Genomic DNA, 26513 nt, shown 5'->3' on the forward strand with positions numbered 1-26513 from the left:
ATGGGTGGGTATGTATGCATGCGAAAGTCCGTCCCTTTGTACATAATCCGATTTCACATAATCACGTGTTATGAATCTCTGGCCGTCTGAGACGGGCATGAGGTGGGAAGTTACGATTAATCAATACATAATGTTGCCAGTATTTCAATCATTAGCCACTGTAAATAAGTGACTTATATACATGTGACCGCGTAGCGGATTCCTTTATCTGTATTAGTAGTATATAGGACGGGACTTGGGATCGCTGAGTTTATGTAGAATGATTATTTTCTTTCTATTTATTTGCTTTGCCTTTTTGTCTGGGGCAATAAACACCTCAACGCATCTGTACATTAGCCAGCCATGTCATTACATTGACACTGCGCCGACGGCGTCATTCGCAATCCCAGGACTGATAATAAAAACGTCATAAACGGGGAAAAGGCTCAAACTCTAGCACTAGAAGTCGCCGGAGGCAGCGGCACAAACGACTCAGTGTGCGTGGCCCTCGCCGTCCCGTTCGTCTTATAGCCGCCCCAAATAGGGGTCGTACCCTTAGCAATATCCCACCCAAAGAGGGTCCGGTTAAACAGCTGCAGCGAAGCCGCAGGCTGGTAGTAGGGCACTTCATGACCCGCCTGATAGACACGGGTGAAGGAGAAGTTGCCGTACTCGCGGGTCTCGCCGAACTCGACGCCGTCGACGAGGAGGGGCGCGTAGCCTGCTTTGCGGAAGTCGGCGCTGTGGGTGTAGTTCATGGCGAGGGAGACGGCCTCACCGCCGAACCAGTTGCAGATGTAGTCTGCGTCGCCGTAGATGAGGGAGATGCGGACGGGGAGGCGGAGGAGCTCTTCGAGGTCGTCGATGAAGTTGGGCCAGACGAAGTCGCCGGTTTGTTGGAAGGCGTAGAAGACTTCGCTGCTGGATTGGGTGTAGTTGATGTTGACGCCGATGGCGTTCATGACGGTGTCTTTTTTGAGGTAGTCTTCGTAGTAGGGGGGTGGGGTTGGGTCCTGTGTGATGATCTTTGTTAGGAGATGTATGAGGTTAAATTGTCTGGGGGTTTGAAGCTTACGTCGGCTGGGTGGCGGATGTCGTATACACCCCGGCCACTGTATTGATAGAAGGGGCTCTCTGTTGACTTGGTCAGTCTTGTTCCTTTCTCTTCTTTTTGGTGTTTGTGTTCTGTGCTCCATATATATTGGGAATGGACGACTCACCAACATTATCCCTGCACATGTTGCCAGCCTCCGCGCAAATAGCAAAGTCCGCCAACGAAGTTCTGTTCGTCGCTTTACAAGCGGCCACTTGATCCTGGCATCCATTGTGCATTTCGTTCGCGAACTTCATGTAGTTATAGACGGTATCGTTCAACTTTCACATGTCAGTACTGTCTAGCGGTTTTTCTTTTGTAACCAAGACAAGGTAACTCACAGCCTTGATGCCGTAGGTATTCTTGTTCGCGAATTCCGGATAGTGAGGGGCCTGCGGATGTCAGTACCGAAGTAACAAGTATCTAGCTGGCCGAGGGGTCACACCTGGATGGCTTCGTCGATAATGCCGTTTATAATCCCCAAGGAGTTGAAATCGAGGTGGATGCCGTCCACAGTTCCCTTGGCGATCTTCTCATTTTGCTCCCGGAAATGGTTGAAGAACTGCTTCATTAGAGTTGGGTCCTGAATGGTCGGTTCGGAATCTGCTCACTGCTGGTCCATAGTGCCTGAAGAAGCATAGTTGTCAGCAGTGGTCATTGACGCTGTTATAATGTTGGACACTCACCCTCCATAGCTTTCCGTCCACAGACTGAACTCCTTGGACTTGATCTTGGAGTCCAACTGCGGCAAGCCGCCCAGGAAGCCCTGCAGTACTTCCCATGTGGCATGGGCCGCGAGATCGGTTGTAGCTATCGCTCGTTAGGGCCCTGACTTCAATCGCATATTCTCAACGGTTGAAGTAATTACAAATCTTCGTGGCATTGATAATCGGATAGCGGCCCTTGATTCCATCGAACTTCTCGTTCTCAACGACACCGGTAAACGGGTTCAAGGATCCAGCCTCTGTGTCACTATACGAAAAGCCTACAGCGCTTCGTTAGTACGTTTGAAATAAACAGGGACTGGAATACTAACCAACGCCTACTGGCTGCGACAAAAAGAGCATGTTGGAGACTTCGCTCCACGAGTGGGGATTGACATAGGACTCAATCTTCTCATTAATCTGGCAGGGACCCAGCTCTGAGATCAAAAGTCAGTATCTCTCAGTCGCAAAGCGGCGGCTATCGCGACACCTACCTTGGAATAACCCGATCAACGAGTCACTCCCCGGACCACCATTCAACCACAGCGTGATGGGCGCATTTTCCGGATCATGGCGAGCTTCAAAGAACCAAAAGAAAGTATGCGAATCAGGAGACAGATCGACGTATCCCGAGTACGATTTAACGCCCGGCGTGGTCTCGCAGACACCGTCTTTGCCCGGTTCCTTGTATCGAATCGTGACATTGTTAGGCGTCTGGATCGACTTTACCCCGGTAGGATCTTCAGGCAACTGGCGTCCCAAGAGCGACGACGGTCTACCAGTTGCAGCGGCCCAGCCGCCGGCGGCCAATGGCAGCAGCGAGAGTAACTGAGAAGCGCGCATGGCTTCAGGGGACAGTAAGCAGCGAAGTTCTGCTTTCTTACTCTCGTGTTAAGCAAAGACCCACTGGTTCCAAACCAGGGGCAAGAGAGGCCTTTATACCTACTCAATTCTTTGTCCTATGATGTATCGCACACCCAGCCGACGCTAGGTGGGGAAACACCTTACATGGGCAATTCTTCGACGGCACGCATGCCGACGGATCTTTGCGCAGGTGGTCGCACGATAACAAGGTAACATTGGCGCAATCACAATCCCTGACCTGAGGGGTTGTCGAGGTCCGGGCCCCAACGACGATGATCCATCCCTATCGTGTGCCATGGAGTCTTACTCAGTGCGAAGGTTAGCACTATAAGTGTGGGGGAGACTAGTGCGTCGAACGCATCAGCACCCTGTCTGCCGGGATAGTGTCTGATTCTGATCAAATCAGATGGCCGGACAGCGTTGGTATATTGCGCACCGCTATTGTTAGGCGGGCCACTTGGTAGGGGGTAGCACGGGCGGAGATTATTAGCATTTTGACTCAGGGATGAGGGTGAAAGTTTGATTTGGAACTGGACGGGCAACACAGATGTTGAATAGACCCGTAAACTATTTGATCGTGGAGAGTGATGGAACGGTTCCCCACATGCGGAGTTGTGTGTGGAGAGAAGAGAGAGGAGGAAAGTGAGGAGAAAGATGAGGACGAGATCATGTGTGAGACAGAGGAAGACAAGAGGGGAGAGAAGGAGGACCAGTCGACTCACGTTAAGCCAAGGCGTTTCCCCCCTGTCCAAAACAAACATCCACTTGCTTAGCTGTTTCTCTTAGTGTTTACTAGCAAGGCTATCCACTACATTTGTCCTCGTCTGTCCTCGTGCTGTCCTCGTGCTCGGTTATATTATGCAAACAAAGTACCGCCCCTCATCAATCAGCTTCCATGGCTTGGAGAGCAACGGTTAAGATGCTTGATTGACCTTCGCCTAGCTGGAAAGGAAAAGCCTCAGAAGTCACCCAATGACTGTCGATATAGCAGCCTATTCCTCCTGTTGGCCATCTGAACCTATCGCAAACATCATCAACGATGGCAGAATTTGCTAAACTCTAGATCACAACGCTCGTGCTTCCATAGTAAGCGACCTACGAGCAGAGCCTTTCGAAAACAACCGCATCGACGTTGACGCTGGCTGTTCAACAACGCTGACTGCAGCTGCTGCAATCTCCTACAACCATCCAATCATTGATTGTCAGTTGCAGGTGACTAAAAGACGCCGCAGTGTGCGGTGTGCAAGTATTCTCTCTCTCTCTCTCTCTCTCTCAAAAGAAGGACCTGGCTCTGCCATTCCCGTCACCTTGCCATAGAATATACACACTCCATCCGTTTATCCATTTCTTCTATACCATTCCTCTCTCCTTTCAGGGTGATTACAGATGGGGGAGAAAGTCATATATAAAGTCGTTCATATTCTTCATCTCATGATTGATTCCTTTTTTTGGTGATACCACCATACCATCTATATACATGACCGCCGTTGCCCGTTAACTAACTATCCAGTTAGATATTAACAGAGAATAGGCCATCCCAGAAAATAACAACACAAAAAAATGTACAAAACAAAGCAAAGTCATAAAAGATTCCTAATTCATGCCCTTGCCCTTTTTTTCTTTTCGCCATCCAAATGGATTCGCGATTGCTGTTTGCAATGGAATAAAGTGAGATGAAAATGAAAAATAAAAAAATAGAAAAAAAGTATAACAGTCGCCTGGTAATACAATATGATATAATGTAGTGTCACAAGAAATGTAGAAAAAAAAAAAAAAAAAAAGAAGATGGCATGAAAATCGTGGCTTTCAGGGCGTTACAGGTTGAGTCCCAGATCGGTGTCCAGGTCGGTGGTGAGGCCGTTCGCTTCAGGCTGCGGTGGGGCTTCGCTGGCGACGCCTAATGTCGACGCCGGGCGGTCACCTCCCAATGGCGTCTTGTGGTTGGTCTCCGGGTCGAAGCCCATCATGCCGGGGACGTTGTTCATAGATGCCAGTCCGAACCCGTTCAATCCCTTGGTGTTGGGGTTGTTGCCCTGGTGGTCGTCGGCCGAGAAGAAGTCGGCGCCAGCGTCGTCGAAGTTGATCAACGCGTCGAAGTCGTTCTGCGTTACCTCCGCGTCGTTGGCCAGGTCCATGAGTTCGCTGAGGCTCAGTTCGGAGTCCAGGTTGGGGATGCTCAGGGCGTCTTGGTGGTAGCCGTGGTTGAGGTTGTTGGTGCTTCCGTTTTCGCTGCCGTCGGACGGGGGCGGTGTGGAGGCGAACAAGGCCGCAGGGCCATCTTCCGCGAGGCGGCCGGCAACACCGGTACCCGTGGGTTTGGGATAGGTGAGGTCCGGGATCTTCTGGGCGAGGGAGTCGGGGGGTGGGGTGAGGGTGCTGAGGCGCGACCGCGGATCGGGGTGGTGGCTCGCGCGCGCCTGCATATCCTGGGGCGAGACGGTGAGTTGGATGCCGGCCTTGCGGATGGCAGCCTCCAGGAAAGAGGTGGCAAAGTCGGCGGAGGCGTAGATTTCGCGCAGGCGCTGGAGGATGCGCATGCACTGGTAGAAGCGCTGAAGGCTCGTCATGCGGATGTTGGGATCGCTGGATTTGATGTCGAGGAGGTGGATGATGACGGCGGGGAGAAGCACGGTGACGCCCGTGGTCGGGAAGTATCGGGTCAGGTCCAGTCGGTGGAGGTCCTGGGCGATGTTGGTGATCTCGACCGCGGCGAAGCGGACCTTGTTCCGGGAGATATCCTGCAGCTCCGTGTCCATCGAGGGGAACGGGATCGCCGGGAGCACCTGCGGACGGTGGAGCGCGCTGGACGTCGTCAAGTACACCATCTTGAGCAGGGCCCGGTGCGAGTGCAGGACTTCCTGCGCCTCGCTGAGTTTCGCGGGCGCGGCCGGCATATACCGGATTTCAGCAGGAAGATTGGCCAGCCAGTCTTCTAGCTCCTGGTCGCACCGGCGAACCTCGAACGTCTCCGCGGCCGACTTCTTGGGGACCAGCATCATGGTCGTCTCCATCGTACCGCCGAATTTGTGGCTCAAGACCGAATACTGGGCGGATAGGACGTGACTGACGCAGAGACACAGCTTCGCCTTCTCAATGAACATCAGCGCGAGCTCCTTCTGATGACTCGTACTCTGAAGAACCTCCGAATCGCCCACCATGCTCACGACCTCGGGCGAGAACGGTTGGAACTCGAAATCGTCCAGGGTCAGCATGGGGACGTCACAGTCGTCGTCCTTGACGCGCATGGGGCGGCGCATGCCCAGCGCGATCAGACGATCACGCGTGTAGGTGCTCCACCAGATGCGTTTCCACATGCGCTGGCGGCGGGCATCCATGCGCGAGTTGGCGGGGTCGCGGTGCAGGCCGATGGTATGGGCCAGGGACAAGCTGACGCCCATCCAGTGCCAGGTATCCTTCTGGTCGTCAGGGGTCTCGTACCAATAGGTCATCAGCAAGAGCGACTGGACGAGCGAAATGCGGTCGACTTCGTAGTCGAAGTCATACAGCAGGCGTGCGCGCTGGAAAAAGGCCTTGCGGGCCGATTTTCGGGAGCCGTACCCGGCGGCCTGGAGATGCCTCAGGTCGACAAACGCGGTCCCCGCAAACATGACCGCCTGAAAGAGGAGGAGACTCATTCGACGAATGCCATCATTCTGGGCTATCGTCTGTAGGAAATCCTCGAGGTCGAGCAGGGGCATGTACGTATGCACATAGTGGATGTAGGCCTTCAACAGCTCGTTGCGCAGTCCCACATCCGGCACCGTCAGAGCACCTTTCATGGCGAGGTAATCAATGTCTTCCTTTTGCAACCGCGGGGGGAGACCGCGGATATAATCGGGAAGGATGACGCCGCCCGATTGGGGATTGCCAAAGGACGGGTCAAGTAATTGCTGGATCTGCGAGGTGACATGGTGCAGCGGCATAGTGGCCGGAACAGCTGGGTTGGGCGCCATATGTCGGCGAAACCGATCGCTCGATGGGATCCTACTGGTCTGATTTTGATAGAGAAGATGAGGCATGTGTTGCCCTTGATCCAAGTCGACGGATCGCAGGGATGGAGATGCCGGGGTGAGATCTGGGAGACCATTGCATTCGCTGAGCCTTCTCAGAAGGTGAACGCTGCTGTCATCGGGGAGGTCGACGGGTGATTGGGAATGTTGATGTTGGCCCATATTGACGCCGTCCACTTCAACACGTGACTTCCTATACAATGGCACCCATGTTAGCCATCAAGATCTCACTTGCCTTTTTTTCTTTTTTTCTGATTGCATTGCGGTGGTAATGGAGGGCAAACGAACTTTCTTCTCTTGCTCTCCGTCACCACACATTCTACCTGATCCAGCCGGCAGTTCGTGCAGGGGGAGCCATTTTCGACCACATCACAGCGGACTTTCCGCGCGCGGCAACAACAGCACGCCTTGGACGCCCGCCGTTTTACAGGTCGGGAGTTGGCCGAGATGCCGGCTGTCGAGGCCTTGCGTTTCCCCTTCGCGTCGGTGTCTACCGAGTGGTTCGCAGACGGCGACGGTGGTGACGCCGTCGTTGGCGCAAGTGTAGTCATCGTTCAACGCGAATGTCCGTAGACCAAGCTCATGCGTGTGTGATTTGTGAAATCAAGGAGGCAGTTGATGTCGGAGTATATCGAGATCGCCTAGTTAAAGGGTGAGGGGGAAAAATATGATATAGATGAGGACCGTGGAAGGTAAGAGGAATATGAAGTTAAAAAGATGTAAGAGGAAGGATCCAAGAAAGTCAAGTCAAAGTGATGTGCTTGCGACAAGGAAGAGTGGAGATGTGTCTGGATTATAATTCGTGTTTAATGTGCAGATATCATGGAGCACCACGTTCTTTTTTTTTTTTTTTTTTGTGTCTGGTGAATGTCGTTGGTGGACGTGTGTCGTGAAATTCCTTTCCTTTTTATCTTTTGGTGTGCACCCTTGAGAATTCAAAATGTTCCTTAATTTTTTTTTAATATATTTTTTTAAAGAATGATTTTTTTATACCCCGTCCAAAGGACGAAAATCAAGGGCAGGTCTGGGGGCCGGGGGAGAACCAGTGTTTAAGTAGGTACTAGTACGTAGTCGGTCAAGGAACAGGAGTGAGGGAGGAGGTGTGGGCGTTGGGGATAATGATGAGCCCCCAGATCCACTCGCAAATGTTGCCTCCCCCAGACCAAGCAGAACCAACTCCGTTCAGGAAGTCCAGAAAATGATTCAATCAATCAAATAGCGATCAAAAGTCACAGGGGACGCCATACCGGGTCTGGAAGGGAGATTTCATTGGAAGAGTTGGAATGCCAGCCATGGGGAGGGAGTGGTTGACGCTAAACTGTGTTGGAGGATTAGTGGGGTATTATCTTATTCATTATTATATTATTTTTTGTTGTATTTTTCTTTCCTTTTGGTTTCTATTCTTTTGATTTTTTTTTAAGAAGATTCCAGGTAGATACATAGTGTTGATAAGGTACCCCGGCCGATTTGGGTTCTCCTCGCTCTAGGACGATTGAGGTTAGAATGCATCGAGATCCATGATACAGAAGACTGAGGGATAATAGGTATAATCCTCCGTCCATGCTAAGGTCCAAGTTCGGCGGGTCGGCAACGGACCAAACTGAACCAGTTGCAGACCGCGGTTTACAATACCGACTCCACGTGCCGGGTCCAGAGAGTAATACTGATAGGTTTTTGGTCTCTCTTTAGATCCACTCTGGATTCTGTGGGAAGATAATAACAGTGATATAATAACAAGAATCATGGACGGCCCCACTCCATCCACGGGGTAGTTTAGTCCAGTTAGTCACAGGGACGGCGTTCAACTATCTCGGCCCGGTCACGTTACTGGCACGCCGCCACTAACCCTCTCTATCCAATGAGATATGGTGTCGTCGTGTACCTTTTAACCTGTTTGGGAATAATGTATAATCTTAGTCAGGAAATGATAGAATGGAATCCTGCAGTTGACTGTGCTGTGGAGGAAAACCTTCATTTGCGTCATTTAAGGAAAGACCCGTCCACCCTAGTGTAGTCAGTTCCAGGTTGAGATTTCCCATGGGGGTTTAGTGGGTGGGTGGATGGAAGTTTTCACCTGGAGAATTTTGGGTGTCTGTTCTTTTTAATTCCCCTTTCCTTTTTCTCAAATATTATTGAAAAAAACTAATATAATATAATCAGTACACCATAAATATTGTCAATTGATAAATTGAAAATGAAAAATATGACGATTCAGTGAAAGCGGTGGCTAATGTGGCTACTCGTTCAACAGGTTCAACATTGATCGACCTGGCTTGCCATAACTCCCGGGGTTGACAATCAACGGGGAAAGAGCTTACTCATCTGCCTGCATGAACCGAGGTCCGCAGTCCATACTAATACTACACCTACCGAGTGTCCTAAGAAAGGTACGAACATCGATCAGGATGAACCCTGTCCTTCCAGTTTATAGTACAGTCATCTTTATGATTACTTTCGATATCTGTGGTTATGTATTACTTCTAGAAATAAAGCGGCTGGTCGTGGATAATAACGGACCATCCAGTAGCGCCATCAACTAGAGCGGAAGAGGCAACCAGGTAGGCAGAGAATCCGAACGATCGTCATGACCGCCAGTTCAAATTCCTGCTTCCTGAGTCCTTCTTTTTCAAGACTAATCAGAATAATAACAGACCGGCAACCCGTTAGACCTGAAGACTACGAGTACGGGCTGCGAATTGACCGACTAACTGACATGGTCGGACCAGAGCGGTGCGGATGGGCCAGAAGATCCATAAGTATCTTCCAATTAATCCGCTACATCTGGACCATCACTGTCCTTGTGACCGATTGATTTTTCCCATCTTTTTTTATTTTGATCATTGATGGAGTCCACAGTCAAGACAGTAGTGCGTGGAATCGAAAGCAGATCGATTTCTTTCCATCGTGATCCATAGCGGCTTGCTGCGGAAGCCCTGGCTTCCCCGCGGCTCATCGGCAGGAGAGCGAGAGTCATTTTTTTCGCCGACGGCATCGGACCGCCTGCACCCGCTTCCACTTCCACTTCCACTCCGTCCTTGTTGGTTTGTTTATGTCAAACCGCCACAGTAGCCTCCCCCGGGTTATTTTTCTTTTGGAAGCTCAGGAGGAAATGGTGTGGATCGGTGGAGTTTTTACTCTTTATAATTTAGCGATGGATGATAATTAATAGTATTCAGCTTTTCTGATCATCTCTTTATAATTTAGCGATGGATGATAATTAATTAGTATTCAGCTTTTTTAATCATCGTGATCATCGCATCACACAAACATTGTATGCAAATATTTATGCTGGATGCATTAGATATGAATTGAAGAATAATCAATAAATACACCAATACATAATCAAATAATGATCAAGTCAAGAAATCAAGAATCCGTCCATGTGAGCATTCCATCCAGACAACCTTGCATACTAAAAAGTGCCGACAACGGAAGAACTTCCCCAATCCAGCAGCTCAGCGCAGACCCCAAAGCATCGGGATAGCTGGCCAGTGCACACGACACCCGATCAACCCAATAAGACGACCGGGAAGTAAAAGGGAGCGGTCCAGATTCGTACCTCAGGCTAGCTCGTGATACTGGCGAAAACCGGAGGATTTGAAACTTTGAAGATCGTCCCCAACATCAAATTAAAATTAAATCAGAACCAGACCACAGAAAATGTATCCGTAGAAAATTGAATGCTACCCCGTAAATTACTCAATAGTGCTGGTGGACATGCAAGATGTCGTCATGGGTCCTGGACTTGGATCTTTTCTGCTGTGGTCCACTCCGGTATCGGAGTAACTTCCTTGTGTTGGATATCACCAGGGAGAATAATCAAACAATCAACAATGGAAGGAAAGCAATTGAAAGATAGATAATCAAAAGTAAACCACTCAATCAATCAATCACTCAATCAACCAATGCAAAAAATGAACAAACCCTCCAAAGGAAACCATGACAAACAGCACCCAACCCACCAAGCAGAACCTGCAAACAAGATCCAATCAGGACCGTAAAGACGGATACTGCAGTGGGCCTAGCTTGGCACATCCAGACTGTCGTACGTACATAATAGACCCAGTCCAGATGGATTCTTTTCCCACGATATTATATCCTCTCAATAAGAGGGATTTGAGTCAGGTTAGTAGCAATTCCATTTCCCACCCCCGAAAATGCCTCCCCGGACGGCCCCGGATCGATCCTGGGTTTCTTGGCGTTGAGCCTGGACTTGACTTTACTGTCTCTGTCTCTGGACGGAATGCGGAGTACGGGGTATACGAGTCAATCAATTAGTCAATGGGTTTGTGTCTGTCGTATTGTATCTGGGGCAGCATAGGTTAGAGAACAGATAGCTATACTACCTAGTACCTACTACCAGGAGTACTCAGATACCTCAACAGATACAGACTATACAACCAGTCTCAAGTCCAAGTACTATACAACTACAATAATACATCCCCCTAAGAAACCAAGACAAAAAGGCAGGTCCACGCATTATCACTAGCAGCCAGCATGACTAGCCGCTGAATTGATTACCATTTTACCACCATCAATCAATAAACCCCGCAAGATCCCAGATCCTTCCCACTGCCGGACATCTGAGCGTGCGGGGGAGGGAAGAGGGGGGCAGCACGGAGACTACGGTCCGATGTCAAGGAGGCTGCCCATCGGCGGTAACCCGATCTTTTATTTTCCCCCCCTTGCCCCTCCTCTCCTCCTTGTTAGGTCATGTTGAAGACAAGACAAGGACAGAAATGGAAATAGATCGGTTACTTTTCTCGCACGGTTGTTGTGTGGCTGGCCAATACGGGGTGGTTGGTTTCTCATACGTTTATGTTTATGTATTAGTATCCACTGATACCAGGAGAGGAAAGTTGAAGAGCAATGTTCTGGAGAATGATAGGATGAATCACGGTTGCAGGATATCTTAATAGAATAATGGATGGAATGGCGGTTTGGTATACCGTCCTCCTGAACAAAACAATATGAAAAAAACAAGAGTAAAATATAACGTAGACCGTCAAGAAGAAAACGCCATGGGAACATGAAAACATCAAATCATCACAAAACGTTCATCGTCGAATCCTCTCCCTCAAGCCCCACGTCCCATGCGCTCGATCGACCCCATAATGCCCGCCCGTCCCGGCGTAAACACCGCAATCCCCGACTTGCCGCCGCTATTCCCACGGGCGTGTCGGTTGCCCGGGGTGGGGATCTTGTTCGGCACCCTCTTCTCCCCTCCCGGGGTGACTCCCGTGCTGGGGAGTCGGATCCCGCTGGGTCCCCCGCGGCTGACACTGACACTCCGTCGAGGCGCCTCCACGGCAGGTTCGCTCTCGGCGGGCTCGGGGGATTCGACCTCGCGCGAGGGAGGAGGGGATTGGGTCTCGCTCGGGGCGGGAGGTTGCTGTTGCTGCGCTTGGATCAAGAGCCATTCGTCCACGGCTGCCACCAGTTCGCCCTTCTCCGCCCGCTCCATCTTCAACTCCATGCGCACCCGCTCCCCGTCGTCCTTGAGCGCTGCCATTTCTTGCTGGAGTCCCTTGATCTGCGCCTCGAGCACTCGCTTGTCAGCCTCGTGCTCGTCCTTCTCGTGGACAAGCAAGCTGGAGTCGGGTCGCGCAGCCTCGGACATCGCGTGATCGCGCTCGACCTTCAAGCGCTCATTTTCTTCCGTGGCAGTCTTGAACTTCTTCTCCGCATCGCGCACCCGCTTCTCCCAGCGTGCCTCGTAGCTCTTCTTCAAGGCGGCAACCTTGGTCTCGTGTTTGCTCTTGTACAGCGTGTGGAGCTCCCGGGCCACCTTTTCGACAGCATCCTGCACCTCGTTGGCAGTCTCCTCCGCGGTTCGGCTGCGTTCAGAGCTGCCCACATCGCTGGGTGCGGATCTGCGGGCGGCAGTCAGCTGCGTCTCAATCTCAACCACTCGGCTCTCGAGCTGGTCTCTGCTCTTCTCCGCTTCTTCCACCCTCTGGAGCAGTCTCTCCTTCTCTTGTTCGCCCTCGACGATCTCTGCCCGGACGGTCCGGAGAACGTCCTCCATCTCTTGGCCCCGTCGCTGCCACTCAGCCTGGTCAATCTCTAGCGCCTCCTTGCGGGCAGCTTCGTTGCGAACTTCTTCCAAAGCTTCGCCGACGCGTCGTTCGGCATCGGCAATGGCCTGCTTCAGGCTGGCTACCTCTGCTTCCTTGCCGCTGAGGGTGGCCTTGAGGGACGAAATCTCGGACATGAACCCCGACTTCAGGGACTCCAACTCGCGAGGCGTCACCGTCGGAATCGATCGGGGCGTCGGGGCGGCGGGAATGTCAAAGTCGAGCAACGAGATCTTGGCAGGGGACCGGAGTGACTCGCGGACGGTCCGCAATGGTGACCTCCGCGACGGGGAATACCGTTCTTTCTGAACGCTATACCGCCTACGCGGGAATAAATCGTGCTGATCTGCGAGGTCAAGTAGATTTGGGGTCCCACTTCCCCGTTCAAGATCTCTCGGCTCTCTCTTTCTGGGGGTGGGCGAGGCAGCAGGGGAGCTGAAATCGAGGAGAGTGCTTTTTCGTGGCGAATTCCTCGGCGGAGTAGAACACTTAAAGTCGTCGACTTTGCTAGGACTCTTAGGGAGAGGACGTGCACCTTTGATGGGCGAGTTTCTCTTCAAGTCCGCAAAACAAGTCATGTCAACATTTGGAACGGCGGAAAAGGTGCTGAGATGGGTGTCTTCCATAGCGTCATACGAGTCGTCCATTGTGGTATCTGGAGCGTCGTCTCTTTCCTGTAGGTCGGTGTTTCCCCTTTCCCCGGAGGCTTCGTCATGATCCCCCTGGAGCACGGAGCTCATCCCTTCATTAAGCTTCTCTTCCAAGACACTGCTCCCGATATCCTTCCTACCCATGTTGAAGTCCTGCCCATTGGCAGCCCTAGACTCCTCATCGGCAAAAACACTGATCTCAGAGTCATCCTTTCCCTTCTTATGGCGATCATCCGTATCCTCATCCACCCCTACATCCCCCGGCAAGATTTCATAAGAGCGCTTCCTCGGCGTCGCAGAGAGTTCAGTAGTAGCGGCCGACAGCTGACGGTTCCGAAGAGGCTGAAAGTCGCTCACTCGCTCAGGGGCATCGTACATAGAGGGGGAGCTCGACGTGATGTGCGCAGACTCGTCCATGTGCTCTCGGTCGGCTCCGGACTCATACGTAGCGTCGTAGCTCATTTGATCGTTCGCGTTGGTGTAATCGTCAACCGCCTTCTTCGGACTCGAGAAGGTACCATTTTCATCTTCGTAGTTCCCAGACTTCTCCACACCCAGGTCGCTGACACGCGGCGATTGCGTCCGCGAGTTCTGGCGCGAAGACGCCAAAGGAGAGAGAACCGTTGGCATGGCCAGGACGGTGCAGACCAGAAAATATCAATTCCAACAATCAATCTCAATCAGTAAATTCACTTTGTAACAGAAGAAAACCAGGGGAAATGCGAGAAGTCCCGGTGTGATATGGCCCAGCAAACGTTGATGGTGATTATTTTGGCCTGTTGCCCGGATGGACCTTGGATGTAAACAAAGCTAAACCATTCTCGGTATCGCTTGCTGTCCGACAGGGCGGCGGAGAGTGGCAAATTTGTGGTTTCTGCAACGCTTGGCTCACCGCTTTGCTTACCGCGGATATTGTGCCTGGGGCATTGATCTGGTTACTGGGCTATAGTTATTCACTTGCATACGTCCTTGCTTCTTCTTCTGTTGGGATATCAGTCAATTTAAGTCCTTCCAGAGTTCTGGTCAGCATTTTGGTGCAGTAGCTGTCATCTTCTAATGGCCATCCTACATCGCCGCTACCGGCATCTCCTATCAGGATCTATAATTATATACATCCGCCTCGAAAACCAGCATTGACACCAGAAGAGTCACATAACTAGCGCAAATCTTGTTTAAGGCATTGATCAACTATACGCTTGGCGTATCTTAATCATGACCATCACCGCTGTGTCATAACACGGAAGTTCGACAGAGTTGAAGCGGGCAAAGACGACGATGAAAGGCTTTGGGGAACGAACCATTTGCCAATTTCAACGCTCTAGAAGTGGCACACATAATCCCACATTCCCTCGTGACGGCCGAATCCGGGTTAGAGTTAGTATGTGACTCCATAGAGTGAACAAGTGGTTAATCTTATCTAAAAGGCCGCGTTGTGTTCTCTAGATATATTCGATCCCGACATACGACCTCTCGTCGCAGGGCCAGAAATTGATCGATAGTCCTTACAATGCGTTGACGCTAACACAAGGTCAACATCAAGCGTTCGGGGCTTTGAGATATATTCAGAGAGAAGGACCCTGTCATTCCGCACGTATTCAAGGACCCTCCGAGATATAGATGAAATCTGCGTCTCCGCAGATGGATCTACAGACCTAGGACGTTTTGTAAGACGACTGGCCACTGATTTGAAACGGTTAGCTGTTTATAGCCTGATTGCTTTTGTATGAACGCAGCGAATGCTTCCGCAAGCATGTATCAATATCCTATGGATTATCTGTGACTGGACCAGGGGTACTGTCTGGTCTTTGAAGTATTGAAATTAGGATACTTGGCCAACCCAGTTATTTCTCAAGACCGCTACGCCAGAACGTTGACCAACGATTGGTATAGGGCTTCACCTGACTGATATACTCAACATTATTTACTAGTATTGAAACTTTGGTCAATGATACAGAGACTAAAAAACCCCGTGATCTATATAACACATACGATTCAGGAAGATCACTGAATAGATATCATGTCTATTATCTAATACTCATGCTATTTTCACCTTATCACTTATCCTATTACCCACTGCGCCAATGAACTGCGGAACGCTCCAATTTATATGAACATGGAAATTCTTCTTTTTTTCTGAAGATGCACCCCTGGACCTTCCATAGGTACTAGTATGAATGCACCATCCTGTCCCCATTTTGGGCAAAACCGTGATTGGCATCGGTATCAGCGTCCGTTACAAGGATATGAACAGTCTCTTTGGGGAGTGCCTGAGATTCACCCCCAATAGAGTGATAGCGCACAGCCGGCTGCACCGTGACGGAAGCATGTCTCTTTTCATGCAGAAACCACAGCTGAGCGGCTCCGAGAACGGCGATAAATGCGCTCCCCCACCAGGCAAGCGCGGTGAGCCCCATCTCTGCACCAAGGCTGTACAGATACCCGGCGACGGGAGGAGCAAGGGTGCGGGACGCAGCCCCGGCAGATGCGGAAAGGCCGTTGATCTTACCCAGGACCGAGTCGGAGGGGCTCGCTTGCTTGATCAAAATCAATAGGACGGGGTACTCGATGATGGAAAGGATGTTGCGGGTGCCCAGGCAGAGGTAGATCCCCAGAAACAAGCAGGAATTGGGAAGCAAGATGAGGAACGGCACCATGAGGTAGGTCAGGGGTTGCAAGGCCGTCACGGCTACAAATAGCTTCCAAATTCCTAAGTATTCTGCTAGGACGGGGAAGATGACAGCTTGAATGACGAGGGCGATGATGCCGTCACTCGACATGATCAGGCCGACGGTTCGGGTCGACAGACCGACTCCGCCAGCGAAACTGGAGTTATCCTTCACATGTTTGTCCTGGAGGAAGATGGGGAAAAGATGATCGAAGGTCATGGAATGGTATGTGAAGATTGCTAACGCAACGATGAGCATGGTAACCCTCGTGGTAAACAGAGCTGGTTTCGGCGCAACCGATTCCGATTTTGACCCATCGGTATGCACCGTCCAGTTGATGTCTTCCTGGAGGTGGACCTGATTGAAGGTGCCGTAGGATTCGGCTCGCAAGTCTGCGCCTGCGTTGGCGGTAGCACCTGCAGTTGCTAGAAGGGGATGTTCCGGTGATGTGTTGGTGTTGTGGTGTTCCTCGGTTACACTCCACGGCTGCATATCAGGATGGGTTTCTTGAAGGAAGAAACAACTGATGATAATGCTAAATAGGAGTAAGATGGAACAAACCAGGTTCGGTAGAAGGTAAGGGAACCTGCCGAAAAGACCAGTGGGGGAGAATACGGAGGGAAAGCCTTCGGTGGGCTTTGCGAGTAATCCTCCAATCGCTGTATAGCAAACAAAGCAGTCAATATCTGAGTGATTTCCTTGTCAAGGCGCATTATTGAAAACGTACCTGGCCCGATAATCGTACCGATTGACCAGACAAATGGCATGATAGCATAAGCACGGGCTATATCGCTCGATAGTCAGTACAAACTCTGACCCTCCAAAAACGACCAAGGAGGGGTTACTCACGTTCATGTTCCGGCTTCTTGACCAATTCTCCAACCATAGTTTGAATGACACCAATGTTTCCGTTCAAGAAACCCCCCAAAGCGCGGCCGGCAAGTGCAACCCAGAAGTTGGAAGCCAACCCAACGACCAGCAGGGATAGAATGGTACCAAAGCAACCAGACAGGAGAACAGGCTTGCGACCGACTCGGTCAGACAAGCTTCCCCAAAACATCCCGGTGAGTGCTTCAGCAAGCGAAAAGGCAGAGACGAGGATCCCAGCATAGAACGAGGCATCAGCGCCATCCGCAACGTTCATGTCCTTGACCATCACCCACGAATATGGGAAGATGGAGGTCAAGGCGATGGGCTCCGCGACGCGACATATTGCTGATGGATATTAGCTAGGATCGATTAGCTATATATTGGGCATACGCACCTAGGAGCGACAGCTGGACCGTCGGAAACTTGTCGATGGAGGCAATTTCTCTTTCCTGAGGTGTTAATATCATCTTCTTTCGAACTATCAAGAATCTTACGGCAAGCCCCCCAAGACACTCAGAGTTCGCTGTTGAAACTTGTCGTATTGGATCTTGGAATTCTCCCGTTTGTCGATTCTCCGTTGGTATAGTTGTCGATACTTTGGCTGTTGTTCTGTTTCGTCCACTCCAGTGTCTCACGTATCCGCTATTTTCTAGACGCAAATCTCAGATCTAGGGATGGGTACGATCAAGCTGACAGCACAAGTGGTAGCAAACAAACAGCGGTGGCGACAGGTGAGGTTCAACCAGTGGCAAAGTCGATCCCGAACCAATTCCGGGGTTGCGATTAAGGTTTCGGAGACGGGCCCGCCATCGTACTTTATATCATCATCATCATTATATTGAACTGAATGAGGTAGTCATAGAAAAGGGCACAGTGTAACTGAAATGGCCATCAGAAGACACGGGAAAGTACCTTATGCACTGTCTTCCAGGTCAGCATCGTCCCTCAAGGCGATGCCTAGTATTTGATTGTCCCCCTCCTGCGACTCTCCATACCCTCCCCACAGACTGAGCAGCAAAAGGCCCATCGAGGCTCAAGATCGGTTACGCCGTTGTCGCACTTGTCCTGCGCGGGGGCCTACATGTGAGCAGTGCTCACACCTGTTTGCGACTCGGTGTAACTCTCTGGGCGACAGAGCAGTACAACAAAGGAACAGACACTTGACACACTCGTGCGAGGGCAGCATTCGGGTTACATCCATGGTTGAATGGGGGGAGTAAGCAATGGATCAAAGATAGGGCAGAGACCATGTTTGCCTTGAGTTGAGTCCGTACTACTAGGCCCCTGCTGGTGTATGATCTATTCCCATGTCTACCTATACATACCTAAGTATACTACTCATCCAAACTGGACTGAGAAAACAAGTCTCTGGGAGAATGTCATCTGGCCAGGATCGAGACAGAACAAGACAAGAACGTCCGCAGAAAGAGCTCTGATTGACCTAGTCAACCCACTGGGACGAGTCTACCGCAAGACAGATATGTACGGAGTTGAATTCATATTTGGTATCATAGGAAATACAAGCCAAATCCAAAACCTCACAACCATCCATTGTATAATATCCGAGAAATGCCAGCATCCCACAGACTTAACGACCCTAATTTCCAGAAACAGGAATATACGAGCGTCGCTCTCGTGCGGCCTATAACCCGTCAGTAAGCCTCCCCCAACGATCTCCAACACGCAATCAAAGCAGACACCTACCTCCAAATATTTCTCCACCCAGGGTTTGAACAGGGCCCAGCCCAAGAGGCCACCCGTGGCAAAGATGAAGATGAAAACAATGGCCTCATCCTTCTTGGAGTCTCTCTCTGCGCGAACATTACCGTTAGCACATCATGCGCCATATAAATGGGCAAAAGAAAGGTATCTCGTACGGAAGCAAGTCGTGACGACGTCGTCCTCTTTGGCGCCTTTGCATGTCGGCAGTTTATAGCTCAGGCAGAACTTCCGCGTGCAGTCATTGCAGCTCAGCGCGCGATACTTAGGCGCCCTATCCTCCAGCGCATTGTCAGGTTCGTCGGGAGAATCGCTGCGGCGGAGGAGAAACTCGGCGTCGCCTAGCGACCGGGATTTGGACTGATCGAGAGGGATAATGGTACTGTTGGAGAAACACGTGCATTTGCAGAAGGATGCGGGAGCTAGACAGCGAAAGCCCAATCATGTTAACGTTCTGGATGGGGACTCAATTCGCGTGTGTGATATATGCGACTGCTTGGGCGCGTGCGCCTTTGTCGACTTACAGGATGCGAGGGTCAGCGATGCGAAGCCAAGGAAGGCTAGCAGGAGGATGAAGAGACGGGAGGCGCTGTTAAATCGTGCCATGGTGGGATATGTGCGTTTCTGCCCCCTCACCGACACTTGGAATAAACTGTATTTGACTCAAGGGTGGATAGCTCGACCTGTCATCGCAAAACGCTCCGGGAAATGTGTTGATTGACGGACTCCGGACATGCAGCCCGTCGTCATGCGTGCTTGGCGTCATGTGACTGCCTCCGTCCGCATACATCGCCTGCCCTAATTTACGATGGAATTGTAGAGCTTCTTTTTCTATAACATTTTTTATTTCTGTAGACATGGATAGACTAGGGTCATGCGCATATTTGACCAAAAATGGTAGATGAATTTCCTCTATTAGCTAAATATACTGCTCCAAATGCCTGCTATATTTTCCGATGCGAAACCCCCCCAAGAGATAAAGCACCCCAACCCTAGGATCTCCCTTTCATTCCCTTGCTTCGGTTCTCTCGTTGTCTCTGTTCCTTGGCCGCGTCGCGTCGTCGCTTCTTCCAAGCCCGGTTGTTGTCACCGCGGTTCTCCCAGAACCATTTGGCGAAATCGGACTCCGCGTTTTCTGCGGCTCCGAATTTTCGAAGCGGCGTATTGACGACACCGGCCTCCGTTGCGCTGTCATCTTCCTCCTCCGAGTCCCACTTGATGTTTCGATTGACTAGGGCCGTGTCCGGGGTCGGCGCCGCGCTTCTCAAACCCCGGCTTTGCAGGTCCCTTTTCGTGAACGGTGTTTGGGGAGCTTCAGAAGCCTCAGCAGTGGCGGCGGGCTCTTTCATTTCCTCGTCGGAGTCGATATCATCCCCTTGTCCAAAGAAGCTGAATTGTGCAGTGGGCTCTGGTTCTGGCGCTTTCTCGGCAGTCTTGGGCGCTGGTCGCTTGAAGAGAGCCTCGAGCGGATGGACATCGCTCGCGCTTGGCTCATTCGTGGTTTCTGCCGGACGTTCGTCCGATTTCACTGATGTCTCGGAGTCCGATTCTGAAGAGCTGGAATCTGCCTCTGCCTCTGTGGGATTGGACTGCGCAGTCGGATGTTTGTTTCCTGCCGTAGAAGTCTTGGAAGTTTCCGATGCGCTGGAAGATACGCTGTCGTCGTCATCTTCCGAGTCGGAAGAGCTGTCATCAGATGAGGCGTCGCTTGAAGTCCAATCTTCCGATTCGCTCGTAGATTCCTTAGAGGCCTTGTTCTTCTTTACTTTGGCTTGAGCACGCTTGAGCGATGGCCGCTTCTCCTTCGCTCCTGGCAACTGCCCGGGTTTGTGGTCTTTGGTCCGGACGCGCTCACTGGGTTTCTCTTTGACATTGTCAGACGCATCGACCCAGCCTTTCCCTTCCTCGAATCGAGAGACAGGCGCGACATCCTCGCCTGCGGCACGGAGAAAGCTAGGGTATGTCACGGTGTTTTCAAACTCGTGGACGGTAGTTTGTAAAGGGTCCTTGTTCTTCTTCTTTTTGGACGATTTGTCCTTCTTTTCACCGTTGGAGACGCGGTTTGGAGGAAGCTTGGCCTGGAACAGACACTCGGACTTCTCGCTATATTTCGACTTGGCCTGCAATTTGGCCTTCTTCTCACCCTTCTCCTTCTTCCTCTTTTCCTCTGTCCGGCGTTTCTCCTTGGCACCCGTCGACTCGGTCCAACTTCTCTTTACGTGCCGATCCGCCGGAAGCTCGTACCCCTCCACCACATTCTCTGTCGCCTTCCGTTTCTTGGACTTCTTGTCGGCCTTCTTGTCGGACTTCTTGTCAGACTTGGGCGTGGGCTCCGCAGCTTCATCATCGTCCTCATCCCTGCGCCGTTTAGACGGCCGGGCCGCCTCCACCTTGAACTTCTTGCCCTTGAGGATCGACCCGTTGAGCTTCTTCTTGATCTTGTCGGCCTCCATCGCAGGCAGGCTCACGTAACCGTAGCTGTTTTCGGGAAAGGTCGCGATTGAGTGGAAGGATATCTCGGACGCCAGAGGTCGAATTGAAGCGGGGAGAACGGACGGGAGGATAGAGGGATCAAAGGGGGTGATGTGGAGGCGTTTGATTTCCGACGATTCGGTAGTCGTTTCCTGCATCAGGATTGATGTGGAATCTAGATGATGTGTCCACGGGGGTCGTTGACAAACTTGATAGCCAAGGGAGGTGCGTATTTTCAACAATAAATATAGCGACGTCTCTTCAATGACTAAATCACGGAATGACTCCCAATACCCAGAAATCACCAAGCAGCAGCAAGGAACCAGATCCGATCATGGCGTCTCAATAATTTTGCATGATTTTCCTGTGTCTAACCTATTCGGGACATCTATGGCGCAGCACTGATAGCGTTATCAATCAGCCACATCAGATACACCAGCCACACTACACTGACTAATCAAAATGATTAATCTCCACGTGACTATCGGCGAACCTCGGCACCCGCCAGTCTTCCCGATCGGCTTTAGGGCGCCGAAACCCCACGTTTTTGGAGGTTGGCGCTTGTGAACATCGTCCTCTCCTCTTCTTCCCTCCTTCTCATTCCTGATTCATGTTCTGTTGTTGCCTTCTTATGATAGATAGGTATTACGCTTTTATGATATAACGATCCGCCATCCCTTCTCTTGGTTTTACAACATGTCGTTCCTTGGTGGCGCTGAGTGCTCGACCGCGGGCAACCCGTTGACTCAGTTTACAAAGCATGTGCAGGATGATAAGTCGCTGCAACGGGACCGGCTCGTCGGACGGGGTCCGGGGGGCATGCAGGAGAGCATGCGGTCTAGGGGTATGATGGGTGGTCAAGATCCGGTAAGTTATGTGCGGAGTTAGGCTTCCGGCTTTGGCTTGATAGAAAAGGAATATCTGGGGCTAACCAGTTGACTTCTGTGACTTGATGGTGTCGTCTGCAGATGATGGATGAATTCGCTCAACAACCGGGCCAAATCCCCGGTGCTGCCCCCCAGCCTTTTGCGATGGAGCACCTGAGACGGGAATTGGATCAGTTCCAGGCCACCCCCCCGCGGACGGGTTCCCCGGGCTGGGCGGCTGAGTTCGATGGTGGTGAACAGGCTCGTATGGAACACGCATTTGCCGGCCCCCAGGGTCCCATGATGAACAATGGGTCTGGTTTTACGCCGGCGGAGTTCGCTCGTTTCCAACAGCAGAGCCACGGGGGCATGCCGCAGCAGGAGTCCGCGACGCCGATGATGTCTGGCTACCAGCGTCCGATGGGTATGGGTGGTGGATACATGGGGATGGGTGGTATGGGTGGTATGGGTGGCATGGGTATGATGCGTCCTCAGTACGGCCCGATGGGCATGCAACAGCAGCCCGCGGAGGCCGCCACCCAGGACAAGGGCAAGGGCCGCATGGTCGAGCTAGACGACGAGAACTGGGAGGCACAGTTTGCTCAGATGGAGACAGCCGGGGACCAGAAACTGGATGACGCGGCCAACGCGGCGATGGAGGCGGAGCTGAACGATCTCGACAGGTCAGTCCCCATTTCCAGTACCGGTAACGCGCAAGATTACGGTGCCTTTGAGAACGCGTGGCAGAGAGCCGAAGCTGAAACGGCCACCAACAGGAAACTGGCCGAGGGCGAACCCGAATTCGAGATCAAGGACAATTTGCACATGGGCGATTTGGAAGAATGGGACGGCTTTGAGTCGCTCAACTCCCGCTTCCGAGACCCCCAGCTGGGCGACTACATGTTCGAGGAAGACAACGTCTTCCGGGGTGTGAACAACCCCTTCGAGGAGGGCGTCAAGATCATGCGTGATGGCGGCAACCTGTCCCTGGCGGCGTTGGCCTTCGAGGCGGCAGTCCAGAAGGACCCCCAGCACATCCAGGCCTGGACCATGCTGGGATCCGCGCAGGCACAGAACGAGAAGGAACTGCCCGCGATCCGGGCGCTAGAACAGGCACTGAAGGTCGACCCCAACAACATGGATGCGCTCATGGGGCTGGCCGTCTCCTACACGAACGAGGGCTACGACTCGACGGCGTACCGGACCCTGGAGCGGTGGCTCTCGATCAAGTATCCCCAGGTCATCAACCCCAAGGATCTGTCAAACGACGCCGACATGGGATTCACGGATCGACAGATCCTCCACGACCGGGTCACCGATCTCTTCATCCAAGCCGCGCAACTGTCGCCCTCAGGCGAGCACATGGACCCCGACGTCCAAGTCGGCCTGGGCGTCCTCTTCTACTGCGCCGAGGAATACGAAAAGGCTGTCGACTGTTTCTCCGCAGCGCTGGCGTCCACCGAATCCGGCACGGTGAACCAGCAAGAGCAGTTACACCTGCTGTGGAACCGCCTCGGAGCCACGCTGGCCAACTCAGGCCGCTCCGAGGAGGCGATCGAAGCCTACGAGCAGGCCCTGAACATCAACCCGAACTTTGTGCGGGCGCGCTACAACCTAGGCGTGTCGTGCATCAACATCGGCTGCTTCCCCGAGGCGGCGCAGCACCTCCTGGGGGCGCTGTCCATGCACCGGGTCGTCGAGCAGGAGGGACGCGAGCGCGCGCGGGAGATCGTCGGCGGCGACGGCGGCATCGACGACGAGCAGCTGGAGCGGATGCTCCACATCAGTCAGAACCAGAGCACGAATCTGTACGACACGCTGCGGCGGGTGTTCAGCCAGATGGGACGACGGGATCTAGCGGACCAGGTGGTCGCCGGCATGGATGTGAATGTGTTCCGAAAGGAGTTTGAATTTTAGATACTGAGATGACCGTCTTCGGTCGTCTTTTCGGATGTAATTATTTATTTTCGCAGTTTATTTTCGCAGTTGATCTGTTTGAATAGATACCATGGATGGGATGGATCAGAATGGCCGTGCATCCCTATATAATAGATGATAGGCTTGTATATGGATTTATTGTTACAAATCTACATTTTACAGTTCTACTTCTACATTCTTGTAGAATCAATTTCTAAATAATATCCATCTGCCTATGTTATTTACTAATATTTACTAAATCCGATTGCGTCAGTTCCCTCGGGAAAGCAACGATCTCTTCTCCTCATCCCGCATTCTCCGATTCCGCGACTCCACTTTGACCCCAACTTTCCACTTTCCATCTGCCTAATGAACCACATGCATCACCTCCCCCATCGATGATATCCTTCCATCATTTTTGATTATTATAATATCCGCAATCGCTCACAGTTATGCCTCCCACAACAGGTGCGAAACTCATCGCCCAGTCCCTGCGCGACCTCGGCGTCACCGTCATCTTCGGCATCGTCGGCATCCCCGTAGTGGAGATCGCCGAGGAGGCAATCAACCTCGGCATTCGATTCATTGCATTCCGCAACGAGCAAGCCTGCAGTTATGCGGCCAGCGTCTACGGATATATCACCGGCCGACCGGGTGTCTGTCTGGTAGTCGGAGGGCCAGGTGTTCTCCACGCGTTATCAGGAGTAAGTTCCCCGATCGGTGGGATTCCCACATTACTAACTGAGCATTGCTAACCGACGACGTATAGATTGGAAACTCCTCCGCAAACAACTTCCCGCTGCTGGTGCTGGCGGGCTCCGCGGAAACAACAGCCGTGACCAAGGGCGCGTTCCAGGAATTAGACGCGGTGTCGCTCCTGACGCCTCATACGAAGTTCGCCGTGCGGGCGACCTCGCTGGACTTCATTCCGGGGGCGGTCCAGAATGCGTACCGCACGTGCTGGTACGGTCGGCCGGGTCCGACCTTCGTCGACCTGCCGGCGGACATCATCCAGGGGAAGTCGTCCGCGGGATTCACCCTCCCTGCGCCCGAGACCATGTTAGTCCCGGCGCCGCCGAAGGCAGCTGGTGATCCGGCGCTGATCTGGAAAGCGGCGCAGCTGCTGCGGAGCGCTCGAGCGCCGCTGTTGATTCTCGGCAAAGGCGCGGCCTACGCGCAGGCGGAAGCTGGCATCCGTCAGCTGGTCGAGCAGACGCAGATCCCGTTCCTGCCGACCCCAATGGGCAAGGGCATCGTCCCGGATTCTCATCCTCTAAATACGTCCAGCGCGCGCAGCGCCGCTTTGAAGAACGCAGACGTCGTTCTCGTGCTAGGGGCGCGGCTCAACTGGATTCTCCATTTCGGCGAGGCGCCCAAGTGGTCCCCGAAAGCGAAGATCATTCAGGTGGACATCTGCGCCGAGGAGATCGGCCGCAACGCCGGAACGGCTGAGTTGGGCATCCTCGGAGACATCAACCTGGTGGTTGACCAGTTGACCAGCTCGCTGGCGAAATGGCGGTACGGCCCCTCGCCCGCCCCGGGCCATTTCCCAGCGGTTCTAGCCGAATCGGCCAAGAAGAACGAAGACAAGGCGCAGAAGGCGGCCCTCCGTCGGACACCGGCCAACACGCCCCTGACATATCAGCGGGCATACCACATCATCAAGACGACGATCAACGAGCTGACGCCGGCCGAAGAAGGCAACGTGGTGTACGTCTCGGAGGGCGCCAACACAATGGACATCTCGCGCTCGATCTTCCCGCTCGACCACCCCCGACAGCGCCTAGACGCAGGGACATATGCGACTATGGGCGTGGGAATGGGCTACGTGGTCGCCGCGCACGAAGCGTTCAACGCGACCCCCACAGCAGCGAACACCAAGCCAAAGAAGATCGTCGCGCTAGAAGGCGACAGCGCCTTCGGCTTCAGCGGAATGGAGATCGAGACGCTCGCGCGATACCGCATCCCAGCACTCATCTACGTAGTCAACAACTCAGGCATCTACCACGGGGACAGCACGTCCGAGGAAGCTTGGAAGACGCTGCAGGCCCAAACGACAGCCAACGATACCAGATCCGGTGATGGGGGAGACACAACCAAGGGCCTACGGTCAACCAGTCTGCTATACGAGACGCGCTACGAGATGTTGGCGACTATGTGCGGCGGCAAGGGCTACTTTGTGCGCAACGAGGAAGAGCTGGAGCAGGCGACGCGCGAGGGCTTCCTGAGCGATACTGTTACTGTGGTTAATTTGATTGTGGAGCCTGGGATTGGGAAGAAGATTGGGTTTGCGTGGCAGGGGGATAATAATGCGAAGGAGGGACAGGCTAAGCTGTGATTGTACCTTTCTCATCGGTGTAATTGAAGTATATATAGGTAGTATACATGTATCCATTCAACAGCTACATGTTGACCATGATAACCATATTCGAGTGCGTAAACTATTACCCTACCCTATAGTCTTCCAGTCTACTACGCATACCTACCTACCACATATGAAACCCAAAACTACAAGAGCAATTATTTATCAAACCACACTAGAATCTATCTCTCTGACTTGTGATGTTATGTTCGGTCTATAAGTATATATGCTACCTACTATGTATCCATCCATACCCTAGCTTGA

The 26513-nt window shown here is 52.3% G+C and overlaps 7 protein-coding genes across 7 annotated transcripts; 1 reads left to right on the forward strand and 6 right to left on the reverse strand.

The window, feature by feature from the left end:
- Positions 1 to 281: 281 nt before the first annotated feature.
- P168DRAFT_263837 (S10 family peptidase) lies at positions 282 to 2698 on the reverse strand. Its single transcript, XM_024834824.1, has 10 exons — positions 2271 to 2698; positions 2109 to 2213; positions 1941 to 2057; positions 1759 to 1882; positions 1684 to 1699; positions 1518 to 1634; positions 1414 to 1464; positions 1200 to 1353; positions 1055 to 1113; positions 282 to 992 (listed from the first exon to the last, which is right to left on the reverse strand). The coding sequence occupies exons 1-10, from the start codon at positions 2617 to 2619 to the stop codon at positions 426 to 428; spliced, it is 1659 nt and encodes a 552-aa protein (XP_024695528.1). The 5' UTR covers positions 2620 to 2698; the 3' UTR covers positions 282 to 425.
- Positions 2699 to 4454: 1756 nt separating this feature from the next.
- On the reverse strand, positions 4455 to 7201 carry farB1 (putative C6 transcription factor (Ctf1B); the record flags this gene model as incomplete). The annotated part of the gene is made up of 2 exons (XM_024840836.1): positions 4455 to 6843; positions 6939 to 7201. 2 exons carry the CDS (start codon positions 7199 to 7201, stop codon positions 4455 to 4457), a joined length of 2652 nt encoding a protein of 883 aa, XP_024695529.1.
- Positions 7202 to 11540: 4339 nt separating this feature from the next.
- On the reverse strand, positions 11541 to 14116 carry P168DRAFT_287460 (uncharacterized protein). Its single transcript, XM_024836581.1, has one exon. It carries the CDS (start codon positions 14005 to 14007, stop codon positions 11728 to 11730), a length of 2280 nt encoding a protein of 759 aa, XP_024695530.1. The 5' UTR covers positions 14008 to 14116; the 3' UTR covers positions 11541 to 11727.
- A 1426-nt stretch (positions 14117 to 15542) lies between these two features.
- P168DRAFT_230841 (MFS transporter) lies at positions 15543 to 17380 on the reverse strand (the record flags this gene model as incomplete). The annotated part of the gene is made up of 4 exons (XM_024833254.1): positions 15543 to 16702; positions 16771 to 16835; positions 16889 to 17258; positions 17308 to 17380. The coding sequence occupies 4 exons, from the start codon at positions 17378 to 17380 to the stop codon at positions 15543 to 15545; spliced, it is 1668 nt and encodes a 555-aa protein (XP_024695531.1).
- Positions 17381 to 18409: 1029 nt separating this feature from the next.
- On the reverse strand, positions 18410 to 19288 carry P168DRAFT_287462 (uncharacterized protein). The gene is made up of 4 exons (XM_024836582.1): positions 19157 to 19288; positions 18791 to 19054; positions 18618 to 18724; positions 18410 to 18555 (listed from the first exon to the last, which is right to left on the reverse strand). Exons 1-4 carry the CDS (start codon positions 19236 to 19238, stop codon positions 18511 to 18513), a joined length of 498 nt encoding a protein of 165 aa, XP_024695532.1. The 5' UTR covers positions 19239 to 19288; the 3' UTR covers positions 18410 to 18510.
- Positions 19289 to 19544: 256 nt separating this feature from the next.
- P168DRAFT_301960 (uncharacterized protein) lies at positions 19545 to 21406 on the reverse strand. The gene has a single exon (XM_024838600.1). It carries the CDS (start codon positions 21260 to 21262, stop codon positions 19625 to 19627), a length of 1638 nt encoding a protein of 545 aa, XP_024695533.1. The 5' UTR covers positions 21263 to 21406; the 3' UTR covers positions 19545 to 19624.
- A 394-nt stretch (positions 21407 to 21800) lies between these two features.
- On the forward strand, positions 21801 to 26225 carry P168DRAFT_295010 (uncharacterized protein; the record flags this gene model as incomplete). Its single annotated transcript, XM_024838003.1, has 5 exons — positions 21801 to 21971; positions 22073 to 23797; positions 24030 to 24033; positions 24338 to 24591; positions 24657 to 26225. 5 exons carry the CDS (start codon positions 21801 to 21803, stop codon positions 26223 to 26225), a joined length of 3723 nt encoding a protein of 1240 aa, XP_024695534.1.
- Between the last annotated feature and the right edge of the window lie 288 nt (positions 26226 to 26513).

This window comes from Aspergillus campestris (genome assembly GCF_002847485.1).
Source record: "Aspergillus campestris IBT 28561 chromosome Unknown P168scaffold_2, whole genome shotgun sequence".
Taxonomy (NCBI): Eukaryota; Fungi; Ascomycota; class Eurotiomycetes; order Eurotiales; family Aspergillaceae; genus Aspergillus; species Aspergillus campestris.